Source organism: Somniosus microcephalus, chromosome 1 (assembly GCF_052327205.1).
Source record: "Somniosus microcephalus isolate GS21.2 chromosome 1, FLI_Smic_1.0, whole genome shotgun sequence".
Classification (NCBI taxonomy): domain Eukaryota; kingdom Metazoa; phylum Chordata; class Chondrichthyes; order Squaliformes; family Somniosidae; genus Somniosus; species Somniosus microcephalus.
This window is the reverse complement of record NC_140987.1, coordinates 70,622,856-70,650,166: the sequence shown is the minus strand read 5'-3', so window position 1 is coordinate 70,650,166 and position 27,311 is coordinate 70,622,856. Positions and strand designations below refer to the sequence as shown.

The window sequence follows — 27,311 nt, the reverse complement described above, 5'->3', positions numbered from 1 at the left end:
AAAAAAAATGGTGCCTCCCGTGCTTTCCCGCCGCTGACAATGCTGTTCTCCGCAGTTTTTATTTACATAGGTATTTTTAATAGGTGGAGACTCGTTCCCTCCGGACTCTCTGGGACTTTTCCCTCCCTCTGCTTGGTCCGAACGCCGACCTGCTATGCAGAGCCGGCCGTCTCCCGAGTGCTCCACCCTCTGTCTCTGTTTGCCTCCGCCTTCGCTGCTCGGCCCCGCTGCAGAGCCAGCCGATGGAGCCCCAGCCCGCCGCCCAGGAAGGATTATTGCAGTACCTGCCACCAGCTCGGCTAGCTGGTGAAACCAGAGTTTTTTTTTTTCTTTCTTGTTTTTCTTCGACTTTCGTCTGAGGAATCGATCTCCTTGAGGTGCTGCCGAATTGCAGGTAAGTCCGTTTCCAATTCGTCGCCACTGTTGTATCCGTGTGTTAATGGAGACACGGAATGCAGGAGTTGGTTTCACAGGTGTTTACTGAACAAAGTCTGGAGGTGAACTAACAGATACAAGACACTATACAGGCTTATATAGCCCGAGTGGCCATTACCGGCATTACAGTACACAGGGGGCTCTTAAAGGCACATACACCACACATTCCATAATCCCTCACAGTTGACAGTGTTGAAGGTCTTTGTGAGGTCAAAGAAGGCCATCTGCAGTGGTTGGTGCTGTTCCCTGCATTTCTCTTGTAGTTGACGCGCGGTGAAGATCATGTCCATTGTGCCCCTTAGTGGGCGGAATCCGCATTGCGACTCTGGGAGGAGCTCTTCAGCCACTGGGAGAAGGCGATTGAGGAGGATTCTTGCGATGACTTTCCCTGTGGCAGGCAGCAGGGAAACTCCTCTGTAATTACTGCAATCGGACTTGTCACCTTTCTTGAATATGGTCACAATTACGGCGTCTCCTCCTTCCAGATAAGAGAAATTAGTTCATGAATCTCAGAGACTACCCTTGCGATATAAACGAGCGCCTCATGACTCTTCGGCTCGCCCTAGCCCGGAACCAGTGCGCTTCGGTCATCAGTGCGTACGCCCCAACACTCCAGCCTCGAACAATCCCTGTCCCGAGTCCCAACGGGAAACAAGCTGATCCTCCTTGGCGACTTTAACGCCAGAGTTGGAAAGCACACAGACCTCTGGGGAGGTGTGATCGGCAGAGAGGGGTTAGGGAAAGCCAACTCTAACGGTATCCTCCTCTTGACGAAATGCTTAGAATATGGCCTTGTCATAACCAACACCTTGTTCCGTCAGAGACAAAAGTACAAGGCTTCATGGCAGCACCCTCACTCCAAGCACTGGCATCTGCAGGACTACGTCATCATCCGAGCGAGTGACTGATGGTGCTCCCATACTTATACCAGTATGGGAGCACCATCAGCACAAGGATTGCAGCAGTTCAAGGAGAGGTTCCACCACTATCTTCTCAGAGCAATTTGGGATGGGCAATAAATGTGGCCTTGCCAGCATTTACCACATCCTGAGAATAAATTAAAATAAATTTGGTAGATGATAGGACTGAGGAATAGAATGCACCTCCCTATATTTGGACTCACTGCATAATACTCCTTCCAGTGTAATATTTCGAAACAAATGTAAATTAAAGAGAAAGGCCAGTCACCCTCATACTTACATTCTCTGCAATTCCAAGATCCCCTCACTCACTATTTCATGCCTTTAATATTCTTCCTATCTCTCCATTTCCTATATTCCCCCTATCCCCAAGCCTGCTGCTAACCTTCCTTCTACTGATATGATTCCGCACAATGTCGCTGACAGCAGAGTGATCTTGGATTCACAGTACCAGTGACAGGGGCCTATTTCCTTCCCTGATGCTCAGGCTAGCCTTACTCATTGTAATCACTGATGTCCTAAGAACGAGGCCGTCAGGAAAGACCCAACATCCAGAACGAGGAAATCGCTAAAGCTCTCAGGAGTTTCATACTCTGGCGTGTTCGACACTGATTAACAATTGTGTGATCTTCCATAATCCTACTCTGCATAGTAAACCACCCACAGTCCTGAGTTTTCTTTCAAAAGGGGCACCGTGCAGGGTTAGGCTAGGTTTACACAGCAATGGGAATAATTTATAAAAATTAATATCCAAACCAGAGTCCTAAAAAGGAGGTAAGGATGATGAAAGCAACATTTATGAAAAATAAGCTAGATTCAAAGAACAAAGAAACCTATACTGAAGGCAAGACTACTGCACAGATGTATTTTACATCAGGGACCACTGTAATAATCAGGAGCAGGAAGCCTGCAGGTTTCCCCCTTTGGCTGAGGGAAGCTTGGGCCACTTACAATACAACTAACTCAAAATAGCCCGAGGGTCAAACCTGGGCCCTTCCTCTCTGCGTGGCTCAGTACCAAACCAGCTGGAGCATTTATTCTATGGAGCTCCAAAACAGTCACTACCAAATAAGCAACAAAAATTAGTATCCGAAGAGAAGTTCACAAAGTTTTACAACCTGTGGTAATGCTCCATAGTTCCAGATATAACCCTTGTAAGGAAAGACATTCGCTACATAACGCACTTTCCCATTTTTCATATCCTGCTTGATGGGGTTCAGAGGGACTTTTATAGCAATCTGGAAAAGATAACAATTTTACAGCTATGTAATGAAAAAAGATCCTGGGGACTTAAAAGTTAAGTATTTTTATGATTTTCCTGTCTACCTGCTCAGATGGACATACAAGATCCCATGCACTATTTGAAGAAGAACAGGGAGTTCTCCCAATGTCCTGAACATAAGAACAATGATAACAACAACTTGATAGCACCTTTAAAGTAGTAAAACGTCCCAAGGCGCTTCACAGGAGTGTTAAAAAACAAAATTTGACACGGAGTCACATAAGGAGAAATTAGGGCCGATGACCAAAAGCTTGGTCAAAGAGGTAGATTTTAAGGAGCGTCTTAAATGAGAGGTAGAGAAGGGAGAAGTTTAAGGAGAGAATTCCAGAGCTTAGGGCCTTGGCAGCTGAAGGCACGGCCACCAATGGTTGCGCGATTATAATCAGGGATGCTCAAGAGGCCAGAATTAGAGAAGCGCAAATATCTCGGGGGGTTGTGGGGCTGGAGGAGATTACAGAGGTAGGGAGGGACGAGGAGGTTATGAAGGGATTTGAAAACAAGGATGAGAATTTTAAAATCTAGGCGTTGATTAACCGGGAGCCAATGTAGGTCAGCAAGCACAGCGGTGATGGGTGAACGGGACTTGGTGCGAGATGGACACGGGCAGCAGAGTTTTGGATGACCTCAAATTTACGTAGGGTAGAACGGTCAAGTCTAGAGGTAACAAAGGCACGGATGAGGGTTTCAGCAGCAGATGAGATGAGGCAAGGGCGGAGTCGGGCGATGTTACGGATGTGGAAATAGGCAGTCTTAGTTATGGCGCGGATATGTGGTCGGAAGCTCATTTCAGGGTCAAATATGACACCAAGGCTGCGAACAGTCTGGTTCAGCCTCAGACAGATACTAGGGAGAGGGATGGAGGTGGTGGTTAGGGAACGGAATTTGTGACGGGGACCAAAGACAATGGCTTTGGTCTTCCCAATATTTAGTGAGAGGAAATTATGCCCATCCAGTATTGAATGTTGGACAAGCAGTCTGACAATTTAGAGACAGTGGAGGGGTTGAGAGAATTAGAACTGGGCGTCGTCAGCGTACATAGAATTTACAACACAGAAAAAGGCCATTCAGCCCAACTGGTCTCTGCCGGTGTTTATGCTCCACACAAGCCTCCTCCCACTCAACTTAATCTCACCCTATCAACATATCCTTCTATTCCTTTCTCCCTCATGTACTTATCTAGCTTCCCCTTAAATGCACCAGTTTAGTTTTTAATTAAACTATAAATGAAAGTGAATTTTTAAAAAGAAATGTATTTATTTGTATATGGGACGTGGGCATCGCTGGCAAAGCCAGCATTTATTGCCCATCCCTAATTGCCCTTGAGAAGGTGGTGGTGAGCCGCCTTCTTGAACCGCTGCAGTCTGTGTGGTGAAGGTGCTCCCACAGTGCTGTTAGGGAGGGAGTTCCAGGATTTTGAACCAGTGACGATGAAGGATCGGCGATATACTAAGTCAGGATGGTGTGTGACTTGGAGGGGGAACTTGGAGGTGGTGGTGTTCCCATGCGCCTGCTGCCCTTGTCCTTCTAGGTGGAAGAGGTCGCGGGTTTGGGAGGTGCTGCCGAAGAAGCCTTGGCGAGTTGCTGCAGTGCATCTTGTAGATGGTACACACTGCAGCCACGGTACGCCGGTGGTGGAAGGAGTGAATGTTTAAGGTGGTGGATGGGGTGCCAATCAAGCATGCTGCTTTGTCCTGGATGGAGTCGAGCTTCTTGAGTGTTGTCGGAGCTGCACTCATCCAGGCAAGTGGTGAGTATTCCATCACACTCCTGACTTGTGCCTTGTAGATGGTGAAAAGGCTTTGGGGAGTCAGGAGGTGAGACTCTCGCCGCAGAATACCTAGCCTCTGACCTGCTCTTGTTGCCCCAGTATTTATGTGGCTGGTCCAGTCAAGTTTCTGGTCAATGGTGACCCCCTGGATGTTGATGGTGAGGGATTCAGCAATGATAATACCGTTGAATGTCAAGTGGAGGTGGTTAGACTCTTGCTTGTTGGAGATAGCCATTGCCTTGCACTTCTGTGGTGCGAATGTTACCTGCCACTTATCAGCCCAAGCCTGAACGTCGTCCAGGTCTTGTTGCATGCGGGCATGGACTGAATCATTATCTGAGGAGTTGTGAATGGCAGTGAACACTGTGCAGTCACCAGCAAACATCCCCATTTCTGACCTTATGTTGGAGGGAAGGTCATTGATGAAGCAGCTGAAGATGGTTGGGCCCAGCACACTGCCCTGAGGAACTCCTGCAGCGATGTCCTGGGGCTGTGATGATTCAACCACCACAACCATCTTCCTTTGTGCTAGTATGACTCCAGCCAGTGGAGCGTTTTCCCCCCCCCGATTCCCATTGACTTCAGTTTTACTGGGGCTCCTTGATGCCACACTTGGTCAAATGCTGCCTTGATGTCAAGGGCAGTCACTCTCACCTCTCACCAGGGAACCTTGGATGTCAGGGGATATACGAGAATGGATTAGGAAAAAAAGGAGGGCTTTTGGTAGATACAAAAGGCTAAAGACGGAGGAAGCCCTAGAGGAGTACAAAAAGTGCAGGGGGATACTTAAAAAAGAAATTAGGAGATCAAGGAGGGGCCATGAAATAACACTGGCGAGCAAAATAAAGGAAAATCCTAAGATGTTTTATAAGTATATTAAGGGTAAGAGGATAACTAGGGAAAAAATAGGGCCATCTGTGTGTGGAGCCGGAAGATGTAGGAGGGGTTCTAAATGAATTTTTTGCATCTGTTTTCACTATGGAGAAGGACGATGTAGACATAGAAATAGGGCAGGGGGACTGGGATATGCTCGAACATATTAACATCGAGAGGGAGGAGGTATTGGCGGTTTTAGCTGGCCTAAAAATGGATAAATCCCCAGGCCCGGATGAAATGTATCCCAGGCTGCTGTGTGAGGCAAAGGAAGAGATTGCGAGGGCTCTAACACATATATTCAGGACCTCTCTGGCCACAGGGGATGTGCCAGAGGACTGGAGAACCGCTAATGTAGTACCATTATTCAAGAAGGGTAGTAGGGAAAAACCGGGGAACTACAGGCCAGTGAGCCTAACATCAGTGGTAGGAAAATTATTGGAAAAAATTCTGAGGGACAAAATTTGTCTCCACTTGGAGAGGCAAGGATTAATCAGGGATAGTCAACATGGCTTTGGCAAGGGAAGATCATGTCTGACTAATTTGATTGAATTTTTTGAGGGGGTGACTAGGTGTGTGGATGAGGGTAACGCAGTGGATGTGGTATACATGGATTTCAGTAAGGCCTTCGATAAAGTCCCGCACAGGAGACTGGTCAAGAAGGTAAGAGCCCATGGAATCCAGGGTGCCTTGGCACATTGGATACAAAACTGGCTTAGTGGCAGAAGGCAGAGGGTGATGGTCGAAGGTTGTTTTTGTGACTGGAAGCCTGTGGCCAGTGGGGTACCACAGGGATCGGTGCTGGGTCCCTTGCTGTTTGTGGTCTACATTAATGACTTGGATATGAATGTAAAAGGTATGATCAGTAAGTTCGCGGATGATACAAAAATTGGTAGGGTGGTAAATAGCGAGGAGGGTAGCCTCAGTCTGCAGGACGATATAGATGGGTTGGTCAGATGGGCGGAACAGTGGCAAATGGAATTTGACCCGGAAAAGTGCGAGGTGATGCACTTTGTGGGGACTAACAAGGCAAGGGAATACACAATGAATGGAAAGACCCTAGGCAAGACGGAGGGTCAGAGGGATCTGGGTGTGCAAGTACACAGATCCCTGAAGGCGGCGGAACAGGTGGATAAGGTGGTAAAAAAGGCATATGGGATACTTGCCTTCATTAGCCGAGGCATTGAATATAAGAGCAAGGAGGTTATGATGGAGCTGTATAAAACACTGGTTAGGCCACAGCTGGAATACTGTGTGCAGTTCTGGTCGCCACACTACAGGAAGGATGTGATCGCGTTAGAGAGGGTGCAGAGGAGGTTCACCAGGATGTTACCAGGGCTGGAGCGCTTCAGCTATGAAGAGAGGCTGGGCAGATTGGGTTTGTTTTCCTTGGAGCAGAGGAGGCTGAGGGGGGACATGATTGAGGTGTACAAAATTATGAGGGGCATAGATAGGATGGATGCTGAGGAGCTTTTTCCCTTAGTAGAGGGGTCAATAACTAGGGGGCATAGATTCAAGGTAAAGGGCGGGAGGTTTAGAGGGGATTTGAGAAATAACTTTTTCACCCAGAGGGTGGTTGGAGTCTGGAACTCACTGCCTGAAAGGGTTGTGGAGGCAGGAACCCTCACAACATTTAAGAAGCATTTGGATGAGCACTTGAAATGCCATAGCATACAAGGCTATGGACCAAATGCTGGAATATGGGATTAGATTAGACAGGGCTTGATGGCCGGCACGGACACGATGGGCCGAAGGGCCTCTATCCGTGCTGTATAACTCGATGACTCTAACTCTATGACTCACCTCACCTCTGGAATTCAGCTCCTTTTGTCCATGTTTGGACCACGGCTATAATGAGATTGGGAGCCAAGTGGTCTTGGCGGAACCCAAACTGGGCATCGGTGAGCAGGTTATTGGTGAGTAAGTGCCCCTTGATAGCACCGTCGATGACACCTTCCATCACTTTGATGATGATTGAGAGTAGACTGATGGGGCGGTAATTGGCCGGGTTGGATTTGTCCTGCTTTTTGTGGACAGGACATACCTGGGCAGTTTTCCACATTGTCGGATAGATGCCAGTGTTGTAGCTGTACTGGAACACTACCCCTCCAAAAAGATGGCCTGATTTTGAAATTCGCAGTATTTTTTTATTTGGTGCCTGACTTACATGCAGCAGGAAATATCTCTCCTGGCAGAGCCTTGCTGGCTGGGGCAAAGTAAGACAAATTGAGTATACGTATATTATATTTGTGACATTATTGTGCAACAATATTTAGGTTCATATGTAAGCAAAAGGAAGCTGTCTTCTTGTCAGATCCAGGTTACAGTTATGTAAAATTATTACAGAAAGCAAACAAACTTCTGGCCCCATCTCCGCAAATAAAAGTAAATATGTTACTCTTGAAAATTGCTTTGTAATTTTCACAAATGGTTATCAAGATAGTCTCTAAATAATGATTGTTGATTTTTAAAAATAATGACTTCATAGAAACATAGAGATAGGAACAGGAGTAGGCCATTCGGCCCTTCGAGCCTGCTCCGCCATTCAATGAGATCATGGCTGATCTTCGTCTGAGATCTTAGCTGATCTTACCAGTTCAGTACCCCGTCCCCGCCTTTTCTCCGTAACCCTTAATCCCCTTAGCCTTCAGAAATATATCCAATTCTCTCTTGAAAATATTTATTGAATTAGCCTTCACAGCCCTCTGTGGCAGGGAATTCCACAGGCTCACCACTCTTTGAGTGAAGAAATTCTTCCTCATCTCTGTTTTAAATGATTTGCCCGCTATTTTTAGACTGTGGCCCCTGGTTCTGTGCTCCCCTGCCATTGGAAACATTCTCTCTGAATTCAGCCTGTCCAGGCCTGCCATAATTTTATATGTTTCGATGAGATCCCCTCTCAATCTTCTAAACTCCAGTGAGTACAAGCCCAAACTATTCAATCTCTCCTCGTAGGTCATTCCCGCCATTCCAGGTATCAGCCTGGTGAATCGCCGCTGCACTCTTTCCATGGCAAGAACATCCTTCCGCAGATGGGGCGACCAAAACTGTACACAATACTCCAGATGCGGTCTCACCAGCACCTTGTACAGCTGTAGTAAGGTATCCCTATTCCTATACTCGAACCCCCTTGATATGAAGGCCAACATACCATTTGCCTTCTTAATCGCCTGTTGCACCTGCATGCTCTCCTTCAGTGACTGGTGCACAAGAACACCCAGGTCCCTCTGCACTTCCCCATCTCCCAATCTATTGCCATTTAGATAATAATCTACCCTCCTGTTTTTACCCCCAAAGTGGATAACCTCGCATTTATCCACATTATAGTGCATCTGCCACGTATCCGCCCATTCCCCCAACCTGTCCAAATCGCACTGTAGCCTCCTGACATCCTCATCAGAGCCCACCCCTCCTCCTAGTTTAGTGTCGTCAGCGAATTTGGAAATATTGCATCCAATTCCCTGATCCAGATCATTTATATATATTGTGAACAGCTGGGGTCCCAGGACAGATCCTTGCGGCACCCCGCTGGTCACTGCCTGCCACTCCGAAAACGAGCCGTTTATTCCAACTCTCTGTTTTCTATCCGCCAGCCAGTTCTCTATCCACGTTAATACTTTGCCCCCAATCCCATGAGCCTTAATTTTGCATGATAATCTTTTGTGTGGAACCTTATCGAAGGCTTTCTGGAAGTCAAGGTACACCACATCCACTGGCTCTCCCCATCCACTGGCATGAAGGAGCCCTAGTAAAACTGAAGTCAATGGGAATCGGGGGGGAAAACTCTCCACTGGCTGGAGTCATACCTAGCACAAAGGAAGATGGCTGTGGTGATTGAAGGTCAATCATCACAGCCCAGGACATCGTGGCAGGAGTTCCTCAGGGCAGTGTCCTAGGCCCAACCATCTTCAGCTGCTTCATCAATGACCTTCCCTCTAACATAAGGTCTGAAATGGGGATGTTTGCTGATGACTGCTCAGTGTTCAGCGCCATTCACAACTCCTCAGATAATGAAGCAGTCCATGCCCGCATGCAACAAGACCTGGACAACGTTCAGGCTTGGACTGATAAGTGGCAGGTAACATTTGCGCCACAGAAGTGCCAGGCAATGGCTATCTCCAACAAGTGAGAGTCTAAACACCGCCCCTTGACATTCAACGGCATTACCATTGCCGAATCCCCCACCATCAACATCCTTGGGGGGGGGGAGGGAGGGGTCACCATTGACAAGAAACTTAACTGGACCAGCCACATAAATACTGTGGCAACAACAGCAGGTCAGAGGCTAGGTATTCTGCGGTGTCTCACCTCCTGACTCCTCAAAGCCTTTCTACCATCTACAAGGCACAAATCAGGAGTGTCATGGAATGCTCTCCACTTGCCTGGATGAGTGCAGCTCCAACAACACACATGAAGCTCGACACCATCCAGGTCAAAGCAGCCTGCTTGATTGGCACCCCCTCTACCACGTTAAACATTCACTCACTCCACCACCGGCGTAATGTGGCTGCAGTGTGTACCATCTATAAGATGCACTGCAGCAACTTGCCAAGTTTTCTTCGGCAGCATCTCCCAAACCTCTTCCACCTAGAAGGACAAGGGCAGCAGACTCATGGGAACACTACCACCTCCAAGTTCCCCTCCAAGTCACACATTATCCTCATTTAGAAGTATATCACCGATCTTTTATCATCGCTGGGTCAAAATCCTGGAACTCCCTACCTAACAGCACTGTGGGAATACCTTCACCACATGGACTGCAGCAGTTCAAGGCGGCAGCGCACCACCACCTTCTCAAGGGCAATTAGGGATGGGCAATGCTGCCCTTACCAGCGAAGCTCACATCCCATAAAAACAAATTAAAAAAAATACCAGAGGTAACAATGTGGGAGCAAGAAGAGAAGCCATTGCAGGTGATTCTCTGGCTACGATTAGATAGATATGAATGGAACCAGGCGAGTGCAGTCCCACCTAGCTGGACGACAGTGGAGAGGCTTTGGAGGAGGATGGAGTGGTCAACCGTGTCAAAGGTTGCAGACAGATCGAGAAACACGAGGAGGGATAGTTTACCTTTGTCACAGTCACATAGGATGTGTTATGATATAATTGGGATTACGGAGACATGGCTCCAGGGTGACCAAGGCTGGGAATTCAACATCCAGGGGTATTCAATATTCAGGAAAGATAGGCAAAAGGGAAAAGGAGGTGGGGTAGCATTGCTGGTTAAAGAGGAGATTAACAGAATAGTAAGGAAGGATATTAGCTCTGATGATATGGAATCTGTATGGGTAGAGCTGAGAAATGCCAAGGGGCAGAAAACGTTAGTGGGAGTTGTATACAGACCCCCAAACAGTAATGCCGAGGTTGGGGATGGCATTAAACGGGAAATTAGAGATGCGTGCAATAAGGGCACAGCAGTTATCATGGGTGACTTTAATCAACATATAGACTGGGCTATCCAAATTAGTAACAATACTATGGAGGAGGAATTCCTACAGTGTATACGGGATGGTTTCCTGGACCAATAGGTCGAGGAACCAACTAGAGATCAGGCCATCTTAGACTGGGTATTATGTAATGAGAAAGGGTTAATTAGCAATCTTGCTGTGCGAGGTCCCTTGGGGAGGAGCGATCATAATATGATAGAATTCTTCATTAAGATGGAGAGTGAAGTATTTGACTTGGAGACTAGGGTCCTGAATTTAAATAAAGGAAACTATGATGGTATGAGGCGCGAGTTGGATCGCATGGATGAACTACAGAATTTGTTCATCCCTGTTTGCCATAAAAATAAAACAAAAAAGGTGGCTCAACCGTGGCTAACCAGGGAAATTAGGGATAGCATAAGATCCAAGGAGAGGACATATAAATTGGCCAGAAAAAGCAGCAAACCTGAGGATTGGGAGCAGTTTAGGATTCAGCAAAGGAGGACAAAGGGATTCATTAAGAGGGGGAAAATAAAATATGAGAGTAAGCTTGCAAGGGAACATAAAAACTGACTGTAAAAGCTTCTATAGATATGTGTAGAGAAAAAGATTGGTGAAGTCAAGCGTAGATCCGTGCAGTCAGAATCAGGGGAATTTATAATGGGGAACAAAGAAATGGCGGGCCAATTAAATACATACTTTGGTTCTGTCTTCACAAAGGAGGACACAAATAACCTCCCAGAGATGTTGGGGAACATAGGGTCTAATGAGAGGGAGGAACTGAATGAAATCAGTATTTGTAGGGAAATGGTGTTAGGGAAATTGACGGGATTGAAGGCCGATAAATCCCCAGGGCCTGATAATCTACATCCTAGGGGACTTAAGGAAGTGGCCCTAGAAATAGTAGATGCATTGCTGGTCATCTTCCAAAATTTTATAGACTCTGGAACAGTTCCCATGGATTGGAGGGTAGCTAATGTAACCCCACTATGTAAAAAAGGTGGTAGAGAGAAAATGGGGAATTATAGACCGGTAAGCCTGACATCGGAAGTGGGGAAAATGCTAGAGTCCATTATAAAAGATGTAATAGCAGAGCACTTGGAAAACAGTGACAGGATTGGACAAAGTCAACATGGATTTACAAAAGGTAAATCATGCTTGACTAATCTACTGGAATTTTTTGACGATGTAACTGGTAGAATAGATAAGGGAGAACCAGTGGATGCAGTGTATTTGGACTTTCAGAAGGCTTTCAATAAGGTCCCGCATAAGAGATTAGCGTGCAAAGTTAAAGCACATGGGATTGGGGGTAAGGTACTGACTTGGATAGAGAACTGGTTGGCAGACAGGAAGCAAAGAGTTGGAATAAACGGGTCTTTTTCCGAGTGGCAGGCAGTGACTAGTGGGGTACCGCAGGGGTCGGTGCTAGGACCCCAGTTATTCACAATATATATTAATGATCTAGACGAGGGAACTAGATGTAATATCTCCAAGTTTGCAGACAACACAAAGCTGGGTGGGCGTGTGTGCTGTGAGGAGGATGCCGAGAAACTCCAGTATGATTTGGACAGGTTGGGTGATTGGGCAGATGCATGGCAGATGCAGTATAATGTGGATAAATGCGAGGTTATCCACTTTGGTGGCAAAAACAGGAAGGCAGATTATTATCTGAATGGCAATAGATTGGGAGGAGAAGTGCAACGAGACCTGGGTGTCCTTGTGCACCAGTCGCTGAAGGTAAGCATGCAGGTGCAGCAGGCGGTAAGGCAAATGGTATGTTGGCCTTCATAGCGAGAGGATTCGATTACAGGAGCAAGGATGTCTTGCTGCAGTTGTACAGGGCCTTGGTGAAATCACACCTTGAGTATTGTGTGCAGTTTTGGTCATCTTATCTGAGGAAGGATGTTCTTGCCATGGAGAGAGTGCAGCGAAGAATCACCAGACTGACAGCTAGGATGGCAGGAATGACATATGAGGAGAGATTGGGTCAATTAGGCTTATATTCACTAGAGTTTAGAAGAATGAGAGGGGATCTCATTGATACTTATAAAATTCTAACAGTACTAGACAGACTAGATACAGGAAGGATGTTCCCGATGGCGGGGGAGTCCAGAACCAGGGATCACAGTCTAAGGATAAGGGGTAAGCCATTTAGGACTGAGATGAGGAGGAATTTCTTCACCCAGAGAGTGGTGAACTTGTGGAATTCTCTACCACAGGAGGCAGTTGAGGCCAATTCATTAAATATATTCAAGAAGGAGTTGGATATATTTCTTAAGGCTAAAGGGATCAAGGGATATGGGGAGAAAGCAGGGACAGGGTACTGAATTTGGATGATCAGCCATGATCTCATTAAATGGCGGAACAGGCTCGAGGGGCTGAATGGCCTAATCCTGCTCCTATCTTCTATTGGTGACTTTGATAAGAGTTGTTTTGGTACTGTGGCAGGGACAGAAACTGATTGGAGGGATTCAAACATGGTGTTGAGGGAAAGATGGGCATGGATTTGGGATGCAACAACACGTTCAAAAGTACTTTGAAGAGGAAAGGGAACATAAGAAATATTAGTAGGAGTAGGGCATTCGGCCCTTCGAGCCTGCTCCGCCAGTCAATAAGATCATGGCTGATCTTCTACCTCAACTCCACCTTCCCGCACTATCCTCATTAATGCACCTGCTAAGTCTAGAGGTCCTGCACAGGCTGCTCACCGGCTTTTACATGGAAGCAACCGCACTTGCATGGAAATTGGAATGGGCCGCGCAGCCAGTTAAAGGGGCCACGCACAGAAACAAAATTAGAGGGAACATTGATCCGCATATCCCTTGATTCCCTTAGTATCCAAAAATCTATCGATCTCTGTCTTGAATATACTTGAGTATGTCCTGGCCAACAATTGCCCTGTAACCAACATCACCAAAAACAGATTATCTGGTCTTCATCTCATTGCTGCTTGTGGGACCTTGCTGTATACAAAGTGTCCGTTGCATTTGCCTACAACAGTGACTACACTTCAGAACTACATCATTGGCCGTGAAGAGATTTGGGAGGTCCTGAGGACGTGAAAGGTGCTATATAAATGCAAGCTTTTTCTTTCTGACTATTCGTTTTTGTAACGCACTTCAAATTACCCAAATAAAGCCGTTTTAACATAGGCCGGCATCAGATACTGAAAAATACTGGTAATAAAAATCCCAAGCCAACTCAAATGGTATTCTGAGGAATATTCTACAAAAATTTATTTTTGGTGCATGAAACAGCCGTTTGGGGAAGATGCTAGAATATTATTAGGAATGTAGTAACAGGACATTTAGAAAATCATAATCTGATTAGGCAGAGTCAACACGGTTTTATGAAAGGGAAATCATGTTTGACAAATCCGTTAGAGTTTTTTTGAGGGTGTAACTAGCAGGGTGGAAAAGGGGGGAACCAGTGTTCAAAAGACATTTGATAAGGTGGCACACAAGGTTGTTACACAAGATTACGGCTCATGGGATTAGGGGTATTATATTAACGTGGATTGAGGATTGGTTAATGGACAGAAAATAGAGAGTGGGAATAAACTGGCCATTTTCAGGTTGGCAGATTGTAACTAGTGGAGTGCTGCAGATGCTGAAAGGCTTCTTTCCCTGGCTGGAGAGTCTAGAACTAGGCTCATAGTCTCAGGATAAGGGATCAGCCATTTAGGACTGAGATGACGTAGAGAAGGTGATTCCACTTGTGAACAAGAACAGAACTAGCAGCCATAAATATAAAATAGTCACTAATAAATCCAATAGGGAATTCAGGAGAAACCTCTTTACCCAGAGAGTGGTTAAAATGTGGAACTTGCTACCACAACAGCAGCAGCAGCGATGGCAGAGCGGACCTGGAGGAGCGCTGAGGCAGCAGCGGCGGTATAAAGTGAGCCCGAGACGCAGGTAGGCCCCACAGCAGCAGCGGCGGCGGCAGTGTGGACCTGGGAGGAGTGGCGAGGCAGCAGCGGCGGTATAAAGAGAGCCTGAGACACAGGTAGGCCCCACAGCAGCAGCAGTGCAGAGGAGCGGCGAGGTGGCAGCGGCGGAACCAACTCAGCGCCGGCAGAATTTTCAAAGAGTGACATCAGAAGTCAAGAGTAACGTCGGCACAAGGGGAGGGAGCTGATTGGTGAGTATCTGGTAAGTGTTTTTACTTGGCTTTCTTAAAGTTTTGGGGGGAAAAATTCAGTTGGTAGCGCCTCCCGTTAGCGCCTTAAGAGGGCGCTAAGTGGGGCGCAAACCAACTAGCACCCGGGCGCGGCACTGCCCACATCTCCTGCAAAATTCAGCGGGAGGTTAGTGGTAGCGCTAACCGGTAGCGCCCTGCGGCACTGCGCCGCTGGCGATGACGTCATTGGTGTGCACAGTGCCCCGCTCACGCCCCGGCCACGATCTTCGGGAGCGCCCCCTGATTTACCGCCGGACGCTATGTCCGACGGGGTCAGGGGGGCGTACCTGCGGCCGGGGAGGCGCAATTTAAAAGCGAGGTGCGGGGCGGCCATTTTTGTTGCTGGCCGCCTGCCAGCATCTGCCTGCGCTCTCATCTCAGACCTCCTGAAACACCCACCCCCCCCACCCCGTGGAGTGCTGGCTGCGCTCCAAGAGCCCGGCACTTCTCTTGAGTGCCGGGCTCTTTTGCCTGCACTCCCGATCCCCGGGGGCCCAGCTGGGCCCCAGATCGCGCTGCACAAGGCCCCTCCCCTTTAAGAAGGGGAGGAAGGCCTGCAATGCCACGGCGCGACGTGCCGCAGCGCCACATAATGCCGCAATATTGACTCACAGCGCCCCAAGAGGGATGCAGGGCACTTCCAGTAGCGCCCCGCTTCCCTCTTGGGGCACAACCGCTCAATTTCCGGTGCGGGGGCGCTACTCAAAATTTGAGCCCTTTAAGTTTATTCCAGCTAGGTTAGTAAATTAGAGGTTAATTGGTTAATTAGAGGTATGGCAGGGCAGCTCACACCCGTGGAATGCACATCATGTGCCATGTGGGAAGTCCTGGACACCTCCCGTGGTCTGGACGACCACATGTGCGGGATGTGTCACCAGCTACAGCAGCTCGACCATCGGGTTACGGAGCTTGAGCGGCGGCTGCAGTCACTGCTATGCATCCACGAGGCTGAGAGCTATGTGGATAGCACGTTTCGGGAGGTGGTCACCCCGCAGCTTAAGAGTGCGCAGACAGAGAGGGAATGGGTGACTGTCAGACAGAAGAGGAGGACCAGGCATGTAGTGCAGGAGTCCCCTGAGCCAATCTTGTTCACAAACCAGTATTCGGTGCTGAGTACTGGTGAGGGCAATGGTTCCTCTGGGGAGTGCAGCCAGAGCCAAGTCCACAGCACCATGGAAGGCTCAGCTGCACAGGCAGGGGGGGAGAAGAGGAGAGGGAGAGCAACAGTGATAGGGGATTCAATAGTTAGGGGAGCAGACAGGCGTTTCTGCGGCCGCAGACGCAACTCCAGGATGGTATGTTGCCTCCCTGGTTCCAGGGTCAAGGATGTCACTGACCAGCTGCAGGGCATTCTGAGGGGGAAGGGTGAACAGCCAGAGGTCGTGGTCCATATCGGTACCAATGACATAGGTAGGAAGAGGGATGAGGTCCTGCAGGCAGAGTTTAGGGAGCTAGGAAAGAGGTTAAAAAGCAGGACCTCAAAGGTAGTAAGTGCCACATGCTAGTGAGTACAGAAATAGGAAGATAGAGCAGATGAATGCGTGGCTGGAGAGACGGTGTAGGAGGGAGGGCTTTAGATTCCTGAGGAATTGGAACCGTTTCTGGGGAGGTGGGACCTCTACAAGCCAGACGGGTTGCACCTCAACGGGAACGGGACCAATATCCTCACAGGAGGGTTTGCTAGTGCTGTTGGGGAGGGTTTAAACTAGCTTGGCAGGGGGATGAGAACCTAAGTATAGAGTCAATAGGGAGGGAAGATAAACTGGAATTGGAAAACAAAAACATAGAAAGTAAATTGGAAGGACAGAGGAATCAAGGGCTAGATAGTAGTCAACAAAGAGGTTTGCCTGTACTAAATGGTATATACTTCAATGCAAGGAGTATAGCGAACAAGGCAGATGAGCTGAGGGCACAGGTAGATACTTGGGACTATGATATTTTTGCTATTACAGAGACGTGGCTGAAAGAGGGGCAGGTATGGCAGCTCAACATTCCTGGTTACAGGATTTTCAGACGGGATAGAGAGGGAGGTAAAAAGGGAGAGGGGGTCGCAGTATTGATTAAAGAAACTATTACAGCGGTGAGGAGGGATGATATGTTGGAGGGATCATCAAACGAGGCCATATGGGTCGAATTGAAAAACAAAAAAGGGGCGATCACACTGCTGGGAGTGTACCACAGACCCCCAAACAGTGAGAGGGAGATAGAAGAACAAATATGTAAACAAATTTCTGAGAAGTGCAAAAACTATAGGGCAGTAATAGTAGGGGATTTCAACTACCCCAATATTAACTGGGATAAAATTAGTGTGAAGGGTACAGAAGGTGCGGAATTCCTAAACTGCATCCAGGAGAACTTTTTTTTAGCCAGTATGTAGCAAGCCCAACAAGGGAGGGGGCGGTTCTAGACTTAGTTTGAGGGAATGAAGCTGGGCAGGTAGAAGGCATATCAGTGGGGGAGCATTTTGGTGCTAGTGACCATAATTCAGTTAGATTTAAGGTAGTTATAGAAAAGGACAAGGATAGACCAGGAATAAAAATTCTAAATTGGGGATAAGCAAATTTTACTAAGCTCAGAGGGGATTTAGCCATAGTGGACTGGAAACAATCACTTGAAGGTAAATCAGTGTCAGAGCAGTGGGAGGCATTCAAGGAGGAGATCCGGAGGGTTCAGACCAAACATGTGCCCTTAAAGAAAAAAGATGGGACTAACAAATCTAGAGCCCCATGGATGTCTAGAGACATACAGGGTAGGATAAAGAAAAAAAGGGAGGCATATGACAGATACCGAGGGCTAAATACTCCAGAATCTTTAGAGGAGTACAGAAAGTGCAGGGGTGCAATTAAAAATGATATTAGGAAAGCAAAGAGAGAGCATGAAAAATTCTTGGCAAGTAAAATCAAGGAAACCCAAAGATGTTTTATAAATATACTAGCTGGGGAGCCCCGCGTTGCGAGGGCAATTTTGGGGCGCGAGGGCAATTTTGGGGCGTTTGGTCTCCCTGCCCCTGTGTGTCTCCCCTCTCCCTGTCATGTCCTCTCCCTGTCCTATCCCTCGCTCCCCCCCTCCCCTCCCTCCCCTCTCTCCCCTCCCCTCTCCTCTCTCCCTCCCTCCCCTCTCTCCCTCCCTCCCCTCTCTCCCTCCCCCCCTCCCTCCCTCCCCCCCTCCCTCCCCTGTCTCCCTCTCCCCCCCCCACCCCTCCCCCCTCCCCCACTCCCCCGCTCCCCCTCTCCGGCCCCTCCCCCTGCCTAGCGAGCCCCGCGTTGCGAGGGCAATTTTGGGGCGCGAAGGCAATTTTGGGGCGTTTGGTCTCCCTGCCCCTGTGTGTCCCCCCTCTCCCTGTCATGTCCTCTCCCTGTCCTATCCCTCCCTCCCCTCTCTCCCTCCCTCCCTCCCCTCTCTCCCTCCCCTCCCTCCCTCTGTCCCTCTCTCCGGCCCCTCCCCCTGCCTAGCGCCTGAGGTCCGGTGCCGTTGCTGAGGTCCCCCGCGTATCGCGCGGCTGATGGACGGCCGCTGCGGGCGGGCGGGCGGCGCATGCGTGGTGAGTGCGGGCGGCGCATGCGCGGTGAGTGCGGGCGGCGCATGCGCAGTCAGTGCGAGCGGCCCGCGGGAGCCGGCAAGGCCGTTAGCGAGCGGGAAACTTCGGGCGGCCTTTTAGAGATCATGAGGGTAATGTGTGTGTGATGGCGGGAGACATCGGTAGGGTTCTTAATGAATACTTTGCGTCTGTTTTCACAAAGGAGGGGCAAAGCAGACATTGCTATCGGGGGGGAGGAGTGTGAAATATTAGATGAAATAAACATAGTGAGAGAGGAAGTATTAAGGGGTTTAGCAGCTTTAAAAGTGGATAAATCCCCAGGCCCAGAAGAAATGTATCCCAGGCTGTTAAGCGAAGCAAAAGAGGAAATAGCAGAGGCCCTGACCATCATTTTTCAATCCTCTCTGGCTTCAGGTGTGGTGCCAGAGGACTGGAGGGCTGCTAATGTGGTACCCTTGTTTACAAAGGGAGAAAAGGATAAACCGAGTAATTACAGGCCAGTCAGCCTAACCTCGGTGGTGGGAAAATTATTGGAAAGAATTCTGAAGGACAGGATAAATCTTCATTTAGAAAGACACGGATTAATCAAGGATAGTCAGCACGGATTTGTTAAGGGAAGGTCGTGTCTGACAAACTTGATTGAATTTTTTGAGGAGGGTAGATGAGGGTAGTGCATTTGATGTAGTGTATATGGACATTAGCAAGTCTTTTGATAAGGTTCCACATGGCAGACTGGTCACGAAGTTAAAAGCCCATGGGATCCAGGGCAAAGTGTCAAGTTGGATTCAAAAGAGGGTAATGGTTGATGGGTGTTTTTGTGACTGGAAGGCTGTTTCCAGTGGGGTTCCGCAGGGCTCAGTACTAGATCCCTTGCTTTTTGTGGTATATATCAACGATCTTGACTTGAATATAGGAGGTATGATTAAGAAGTTTGCAGATGATACTAAAATCGGCTATGTGGTTGATACTGAAGAAGGAAGCTGTAGACTGCAAGAAGATATCAATAAATTGGTCAGGTGGGCAGAACAGTGGCAAATGGAATTCAATCCGGAGAAGTGTGAGGTAATGCATTTGGGGAGGGCTAACAAGGAAAGCGAACACACATTAAAATGGTAGGACACTGAGTAGTGTAGAGGAACAAAGGGACCTTGGAGTGCATGTCCACAGATCCCTGAAGGTAGCAGGCCAAGTAGATAAGGTGGTTAAGAAGGCATACGGAATGCTTTCCTTTATTAGCCGTGGCATAGAATACAAGAGCAGGAGGGTTATGCTTCAACTGTATAAAACACTAGTTAGGCCTCAGTTAGAGTACTGCATGCAATTCTGGTCACCACATTACAGGAAAGATGTGATTGCACTAGAGAGGGTGCAGAGGAGATTTACAAGGATGTTGCTGGAGTGGAGAATCTTAGCTATGAGGAAAGACTGGATAGGCTGGGTCTGTTTTCCTTGGAACAGAGGGGAGACCTTATTGAGGTGTATAAAATTATGAGGGGCATAGATAAAGTGGATAGAAAGGACCTATTTCCCTTAGCAGAGGGGTCAAAAACCAGGGGGCACAGATTTAAAGTAATTGGGGGAAGGTTTAGAGAGGATTTGAGGGGACATTGAGGGTTGTGGGGGTCTGGAACTCACTGCCTGAAAGGGTGGTAGAGGCAGAAACCCTAACCACATTTTTGGATGTGCACTTGGGATGCTCTAACCTGCAGGGCTACGGACCTAGAGCTGGGAAGTGGGGTTAGGCTGGAAAGCTCTTTGTTGGCCGGCGCGGACACAATGGGCCGAAATGGCCTCCTTCCGTGCTGTAACTATCTATGATTCTACAAGGAGTAGCTGAGGAGAATAGCATAGATGCATTAAAGAGAAGCTAGATAAACACATAAGGGAGAAAGGGATAGAAGGATATATTGATGGGTTTGGATGAAGAAAGGTGGGAGGAGGTTAGTGAGGAGCATAAACACCGGCATGGACCTGTTCGGCCGAATTACCTATTTCTGTGCTGTTAATACTATGTAAGATAGCTGGTGAGCCTCGTACTACGACAGGTAGAGTGCCCTTTAGAATTCATTGGATTTTTTTCTTCTGGTGCCTTTCTTTAACATAACATTTGCTATTTAAAAAAAACATTGTTAGTCAGTAATTTGTGTGATTACCAAGTCTTTGTATTGTGATGCACCCTAGGGTGCTGAGGGAATTGAGGGCGGAAATCGTGGCGGTACTGACCATAATATTCCAACCCTCTATAGATATGGGGATGGTGTCAGAGGACTGGAGAATTGCAAATACTACACCATTGTTCAAAAAAGGGTGTAAAGATAAACCCAGCAACTACAGGCCAGTCAGTTTAACGTCGGTAGTGGGGAAGCTTTCAGAAACAGTAATCAGGGACAAAATTAACTGTCACTTGGATAGGTGTGGATTAATTACGGAAAGCCAGCACGGATTTGTTAAAGGCAAATTGTGTTTAACCAACTTGATCGTGTTTTTTGATGAGGTAACAGAGAGGGTCGATGAGGGCAATGCGGTTGATGTGGTGTACATGGATTTCCAAAAGGCCTCCGACAAAGTACCACATAATAGGCTTGCCAGCAAAGTTGAAGCCCATGCAATAAAAGGGACAGCGGCAGTATGGATACAAAATTGGCTAAGTGACAGGAAATAGAGTAGTGGTGAACGGTTGTTTTTCGGACTGGAGGAAGGTATACAATGGTATACAGGGGTCGGTTCTAGGACCACTGCTTTTCTTGATATATATTAGTGACTTGGACGTGGGTGTACAGGGCACAATTTCAAAATTTGCAGATGACACAAAACTGGGAAGTATAGTGAACAGTGAGGAGGAAAGTGATAGCCTTCAGGAAGACATAGACAGGCTGGTGAAAAGGGCAGACACATGGCAGATGAAAATTAACAAAAAAGTATGAAGTGATACATTTTGGTAGAAAGAATGGGGAGAGGACATATAAACTAAATGATACAATTCTAAAGGGGGTGCACGAACAGAGAGACCTGGGGGTACATGTGCACGAATCGTTGAAGGTGACAGGGCAGGTTGAGAAAGCAGTTAAAAAGGCTTACGGGATCCTGGGCTTCATAAATAGAGATATAGAGTACAAAAGTGTGGAAATTATGAAGAACACTGGTTCGGCCCCAACTGGAGTATTGTGTCCAATTCTGCGCACCACACTTTAGGAAGGATGTGATGGCTTTAGAGAAGGTGCAGAAAAGATTCACGAGAATGATTCCAGGAATGAGGGACTTCAGTTACGATGATAGACTGGAGAAGCTGGGGTTGTTCTCCTTGGAGCAGAGAAGATTGAGAGGAGATTTGATAGAGGTGTTCAAAATCATGATGGGTCTGGACAGAGTAGATAGAGAGAAACTGTTCCCATTGGCAGAAGGGTCGAGAACCAGAGGACACAGATTTAAGGTGATTGGCAAAAGAACCAAAGGCGACATAAGAAAAAACTTTTTTATGCAGTGAGTGCTTAAGAGCTGGAATGCACTGCCTGAAAGGGTGGTGGAGGCAGACTCAATCTTAACTTTCAAAAGGGAGTTGGATAAGTATTTGAAGGAAAACAATTTGCAGGGCTACGGGGAAAGGATGGGGGAGTGGGACTAGCTGAGAGTCGGCACAGGACCGACAGGCCTTCTTCCGTGCTGTAACCATTCTATGGTTCTATCAGGAACTGTTGCATTGTCATTTTGAAGGACACTATGTGAATGGGAATTTTGTTTCAAAAATAAAATAATTTTGCACTTATGAAAACAGAATATTGATGGGAGAAACAAACTCACTGACAGCATTTAGGGCTGTGAAGGATCTTTGAGCTCTCCCTGGTGTCCTGGCCAGCATTTATCCCTCAATCAACATAAATAAAAAATAAAATTATCTGGTCATTATCACATTACTGTTTAAGGGAGCTTGCTGTGCGCAAATGGGCTGCCGTCCTTCCTACGTTACAAGAGTGCCTACACTTCAAAAGTACTTCATTGACTCGAAAAGTGCTTTGTGATGTCCTGAAGTCGTGAAAGGTGCTATATAAATGGAATTTGTATAAATCATCAGCAGTTTTGCGCTACTGACTCAAATACAACATATTTTACTGAGGTCCATACACCATAAGAACTCACCTCCATTTTAGCGTTTGTCCAACGAGGCACTTCTACAACCATATTAAACAGAGCCTGTAAAAGAATGCAACATCTGAGCAACAGCAGTGCATATCTTCATTCATGATGTACATCTCATGCCAGAATTCAAAGCTGCAATTTAGTGAATAACCAGCTGTTGGTGATTTTCAGTGTGTGTGGTCCAACAGCCTTGGTTTAGGAGTTGTGGGTTATGACTAGATACCTGTAATTATCTGTAATAAAGCCACATTAAAAATGGATGTGGTATCTGATTAACCAACATTTCCAAAAACATCCTACCTGTGTTGTCTGGATTTTTAAAAAACCAGCACAAATGGCATTCCAAGGAAAACTCTGGAGCAAACTTGTTTTTGGTACTATGTAGGATGTTCTGGAAGGGATAAATAGATGATAAAAACAAGCAACTGTTATTTTGTTAGCTTGATGAACCATACGTAATGGAAAGTAGGGGTGGGGGAGGGAGGGAGGGAGGGGGGGAGGGACAGGGGCGGAGGGAGAGAGGGAGAGAGGGAGGGAGTGAGGGAGTGAGGGAGTGAGTGAGGGAGGGAGGGAGTGAGGGAGGGAGTGAGGGAGGGAGTGAGGGAGGGGAGTGAGGGAGGGAGTGAGGGGAGGAGTGAGGGAGGGAGGGAGGGAGGAGGGAGGAGGAGGGAGGAAGGAGGGAGGAGGAAGGAGGGAGGAAGGAGGGAGGAAGGAGGGAGGAAGGAGGGAGGAAGAGGGAGGAAGGAGGGAGGAAGGAGGGAGGAAGGAGGGAGAGGCGGGGAGGGAGGAAGGAGGGAGGAAGGAGGGAGGAAGGAGGGAGGAAGGAGGGAGGAAGGAGGGAGGAAGGAGGGAGGAAGGAGGGAGGAAGGAGGGAGAGGCGGGGAGGGAGGAAGGAGGGAGAGGCGGGGAGGGAGAGGCGGGGAGGGGAGAGGCGGGGAGGAGAGGCGGGGAGGGAGAGCGGGAGGGAGAGGGGGGGAGGGAGAGGGGGGGGAGGGAGAGGGGGGGAGGGAGAGGGGGGGAGGGAGAGGGGGGGGAGGGAGAGGGGGGGAGGGAGAGGGGGGGAGGGAGAGGGGGGGAGGGAGAGGGGGGGAGGGAGAGGGGGGGAGGGAGAGGGGGGGGGGGAGGGAGAACATCCGATCATATCTTCACCCTACAGACCCTAATTGACAAACACGTTCACCATAACAAAAGCAAAATCTACGCATGCTTTGTAGATTTCTAGAAGGCTTTCGACTCCATCTGGCATGACGGTTTATTCCTGAAACTTATCGAAAGTGGGGTAGGAGGGAAAACATATGATGTAATTAAATCAATGTATACAAACAACAAATGTGCAGTTAAAATTGGAGACAAACAAACAAAATACTTCCCACAGGGGCGGGGGGGTGACGCAGGGCTCGCCAATCTCACCGACACTCTTTAATATTTACATAAATGGATTGGCAAAACTACTTGAACAATCTACAGCACCCGGCCTCACCCTATATGAATCCAAGGTTAAATTCCTCCTCTATGCAGACGACCTGGTTCTGCTGTCACCTACTAAAGAGGGGCTACAGCAAAACCTGGACCTGCTGGAGTCGTACTGCCAGACTTGGGCCCTGACAATAAATCCCCAAAAAGCCAAAGTCCTTGTGTTCCAGCAAAGATCCAAACATCAGGGACCCAAAATAAATTTCACAGTAGGAACAACCAAAATTGAACAAACCACTAACTACACATACTTGGGCTTAAAAGTCAGTTCTACGGGAAACTTCAAACTGGCTGTGAATGAACTGAAAGAGAAAGCAAGAAGGGCTTTCTATGCCATCAAAAAATCAATCCAAATAGAAATCCCAATTAGCATTTGGCTCAAAATTTTCAAATCAGTAATTGAACCAATTGCACTCTATGGCAGTGAGGTATGGGGACCGCTAACTCAACAAGAATTTGCAAAATGGGACAAACACCCAATTGAGATCCTACATGCAGAATTCTGTAAAAGTATCCTCCGGACTCAAAGGAAAACAGTAAACAATGCATGCAGGGCGGAACTAGGCCAATATCCATTAATAATCACTATCCAAAAAAGAGCCACCAAATTTTGGAATCACCTACAAATGAGCAATCCCCAATGCTATCACTACGACGCCCTGAAATGCCAAGAGCTGACCATAAAGAAGAATACCCTCAGTCAACTAGTCCTGGGACTCAGTGAAGTAACTACTAACAATACTAACAATAACCAGCCCCAGGACAGTGACAGGGTAACACAAAGAATTCGACCCAACACAATCGTCGCTAAGCAAAAGGAAAAATATCTGACATATTGGGCAGAAACAACAAAAACCCAAAGCAAACTCAATTGCTACTTGGCCCTAAACAGACAATACAACATAGCTGATTACCTGACCATGGTAAAGGATAACAAACTGAGAAGAACCTTGACAAGGTACAGACTTAGCGAACATAGCCTAGCGATCGAAAAAGGCAGACACAGGCAGACCAGGCTGCCAAGAGAGGACAGGATATGCTCTCACTGCAGTCAGGGAGTGGTGGAGACAGAGATGCACTTCCTCACAGCCTGTGGAAAATATCAGGGCATCAGGGAGAATTTCTACCAAAAATTCACACAAATATGCCCTGATTTCAGAAATCTGAATGACAACCAAAAACTCCCATTCCTACTGGGAGAGGAGAGAAGCTGTATAACACTGGCGGCACACTATGTTACAGCTTGCCATGAACAGAGGGACAACCAGTAAACTAAGAAAAGAATATATATAAACAATGCGAATGTATATTTATACACTCAGGGATATACCTGTTTATACACTGTATGAATAGAACTGCGTTTATGTGCTAAACCATAAATGTATTTTGATGCTTTGGCAACATAAGATGTAACTTATCATGCCAATAAAGCGATTTGAATTGTGAATTGTGAATTGTGGGTCTGGGAGAGGGGGAGAGGGAGAAAGGGCCTGGGAGAGGGGGAGAGGGTCTGGGAGAGAGGGAGAGTGTCTGGGAGAGGGGGGAAGAGGTGGAGAGGGTCTGGGAGAGGGGGAGAGGGTCTGGGAGAGGGGGAGAGGTAGAGAGGGCCTGGGAGAGGGGGAGGGGGTCTGGGAGAGGGGGAGGGAGTGAGGGGGAGAGGGAGAGAGGGTCTGGGAGAGGGGGAGAGGGGTCTGGGAGAGGGGGAGAGGGTCTGGGAGAGGGGGAGAGGGGGAGAGGGGCTGGGAGAGGGGGAGAGGGTCTGGAGAGGGGGAGAGGGTCTGGGAGAGGGTCTGGGAGAGGGGGAGAGAGGCCTGGGAGAGGGGGAGAGAGGCTGGGAGAGGGGACTGAGAGGAACCTTGACAAGGTGCAGACTTGGCGAGCATGGCCTGGCGATCGAGGGGGGCAGACGCGGGCAGACGGGGCTGCAGGGAGAGGACAGGTGTGCTCTCGCTGCGGTCGGGGAGTGGTGGGACGGAGATGCACTTCCTCACAGCCTGTGGAAAGTATCAGGGCATCGGGGAGAATTTCTACCAGAGATTCTCACGGGTATGCCCTGAATTCGGAAGTCTGGGTGACGGCCAGGGACTCCCATTCCTACTGGGGGAGGAGAGAAGCTGTGTAACATTGGCGGCACACTATGTTACAGCTTGCCATGAACAGAGGGACAACCAGTAAACTAAGAAAAGAGTATATATAAACAATGCGAATGTATATTTATACACTCAGGGATATACCTGTTTATACACTGTATGAATAGAACTGCGTTTATGTGTTCAACCATAAATGTATTTTGATGCTTTGGCAACATAAGATGTACCTTATCATGCCAATAAAGCGATTTGAATTTGAATTTGAATTTGAGAGGGGGGGGAGGGAGAGGGGGGGAAGGGAGAGGGGGGAGGAGAGGGGGAGAGGGAGGGGGAGGGAGAGGGGGGGAGGGAGGAGGGAGGGAGAGGGGGAGAGGGGGGGAGAGGGGAGGGGGTGGGAGAGGGGGGGAGGGAGAGGGGGGGAGGGAGAGGGGGGGAGGGAGAGGGGGGGAGGGAGAGGGGGGGAGGGGAGAGGGGGGGAGAGGGGGGGAGGGAGAGTGGGGGAGGAGGGAGAGGGGGGAGGGAGGGAGGGGGGGAGGGAGAGGGGGGGAGGAGAGGGGGGGGAGGGAGAGGGCGGGGGAGGGAGAGGGGGGGAGGGAGAGGGGGGGAGGAGGGGGAGGGAGGGGGGAGGGAGAGGGGGGGGAGGGAGGGGGGTGAGGGAGAGGGGGGGAGGAGGGGGGGGGGGTAGAGGGAGGGGGGGGGAGGGAGAGGGGGGGGAGGGGAGGGGGGGGAGGGAGAGGGGGGGGAGGGAGAGGGGGGGGAGGGGGGGGGAGGGGAGGGGGGGGGGAGGGAGAGGGGGGTGAGGGTAGGGGGGTGAGGGAGGGGGTGAGGGGTGAGGGGGGGAGGGAGAGGGGGGGGAGGGAGAGGGGGGAGGGAGAGGGGGGAGGGAGAGGGGGGAGGGAGAGGGGGGGAGGGAGGGGGGGGAGGGAGAGGGGGGGAGGGAGAGGAGGGGAGGGAGTGAGTGGGGGAGGGAGGGGGGAGGGAGGGGGGGGAGGAGGGGGGGGGTAGGGAGGGGGGGGAGGAGGGGGGGGAGGGAGGGGGGGGATGGGAGGGGGGGGAGGGAGGGGGGGGGAGGGAGAGGGGGGGGAGGGAGAGGGGGGGAGGGAGAGGGGGGGGAGGGAGTGGGGGGGGAGGGGAGAGGGGGGGGGAGGGGAGGGGGGGTGGGGGAGGGGGGGGTGGAGAGGGGGGGGAGT

At 48.9% G+C, this 27,311-nt stretch overlaps 1 protein-coding gene across 7 annotated transcripts in view; it reads right to left on the bottom strand.

Moving 5' to 3' along the window:
* The window catches only part of LOC147124155 (inorganic pyrophosphatase-like), a 246,223-nt gene that overhangs the window by 56,450 nt on the left and 162,462 nt on the right, over positions 1-27,311 (bottom strand). For 4 of the 7 annotated variants that reach the window (XM_085982947.1, XM_085982942.1, XM_085982967.1 and 1 more), the window contains exons 3-4: positions 22,559-22,612; positions 2,474-2,593 (exon numbers count right to left, since the gene is read on the bottom strand). The exons of 1 other annotated variant lie outside the window; for it this stretch is intronic. In XM_085982947.1, the coding sequence (XP_085839073.1) occupies positions 2,474-2,593; positions 22,559-22,612 (174 nt within the window). Of the gene's footprint in view, positions 1-2,473; positions 2,594-22,558; positions 22,613-22,858; positions 22,950-27,311 lie in introns of all 7 variants that reach the window. 2 more of the 7 variants (XM_085982975.1, XM_085982958.1) reach the window with 2 other exon arrangements.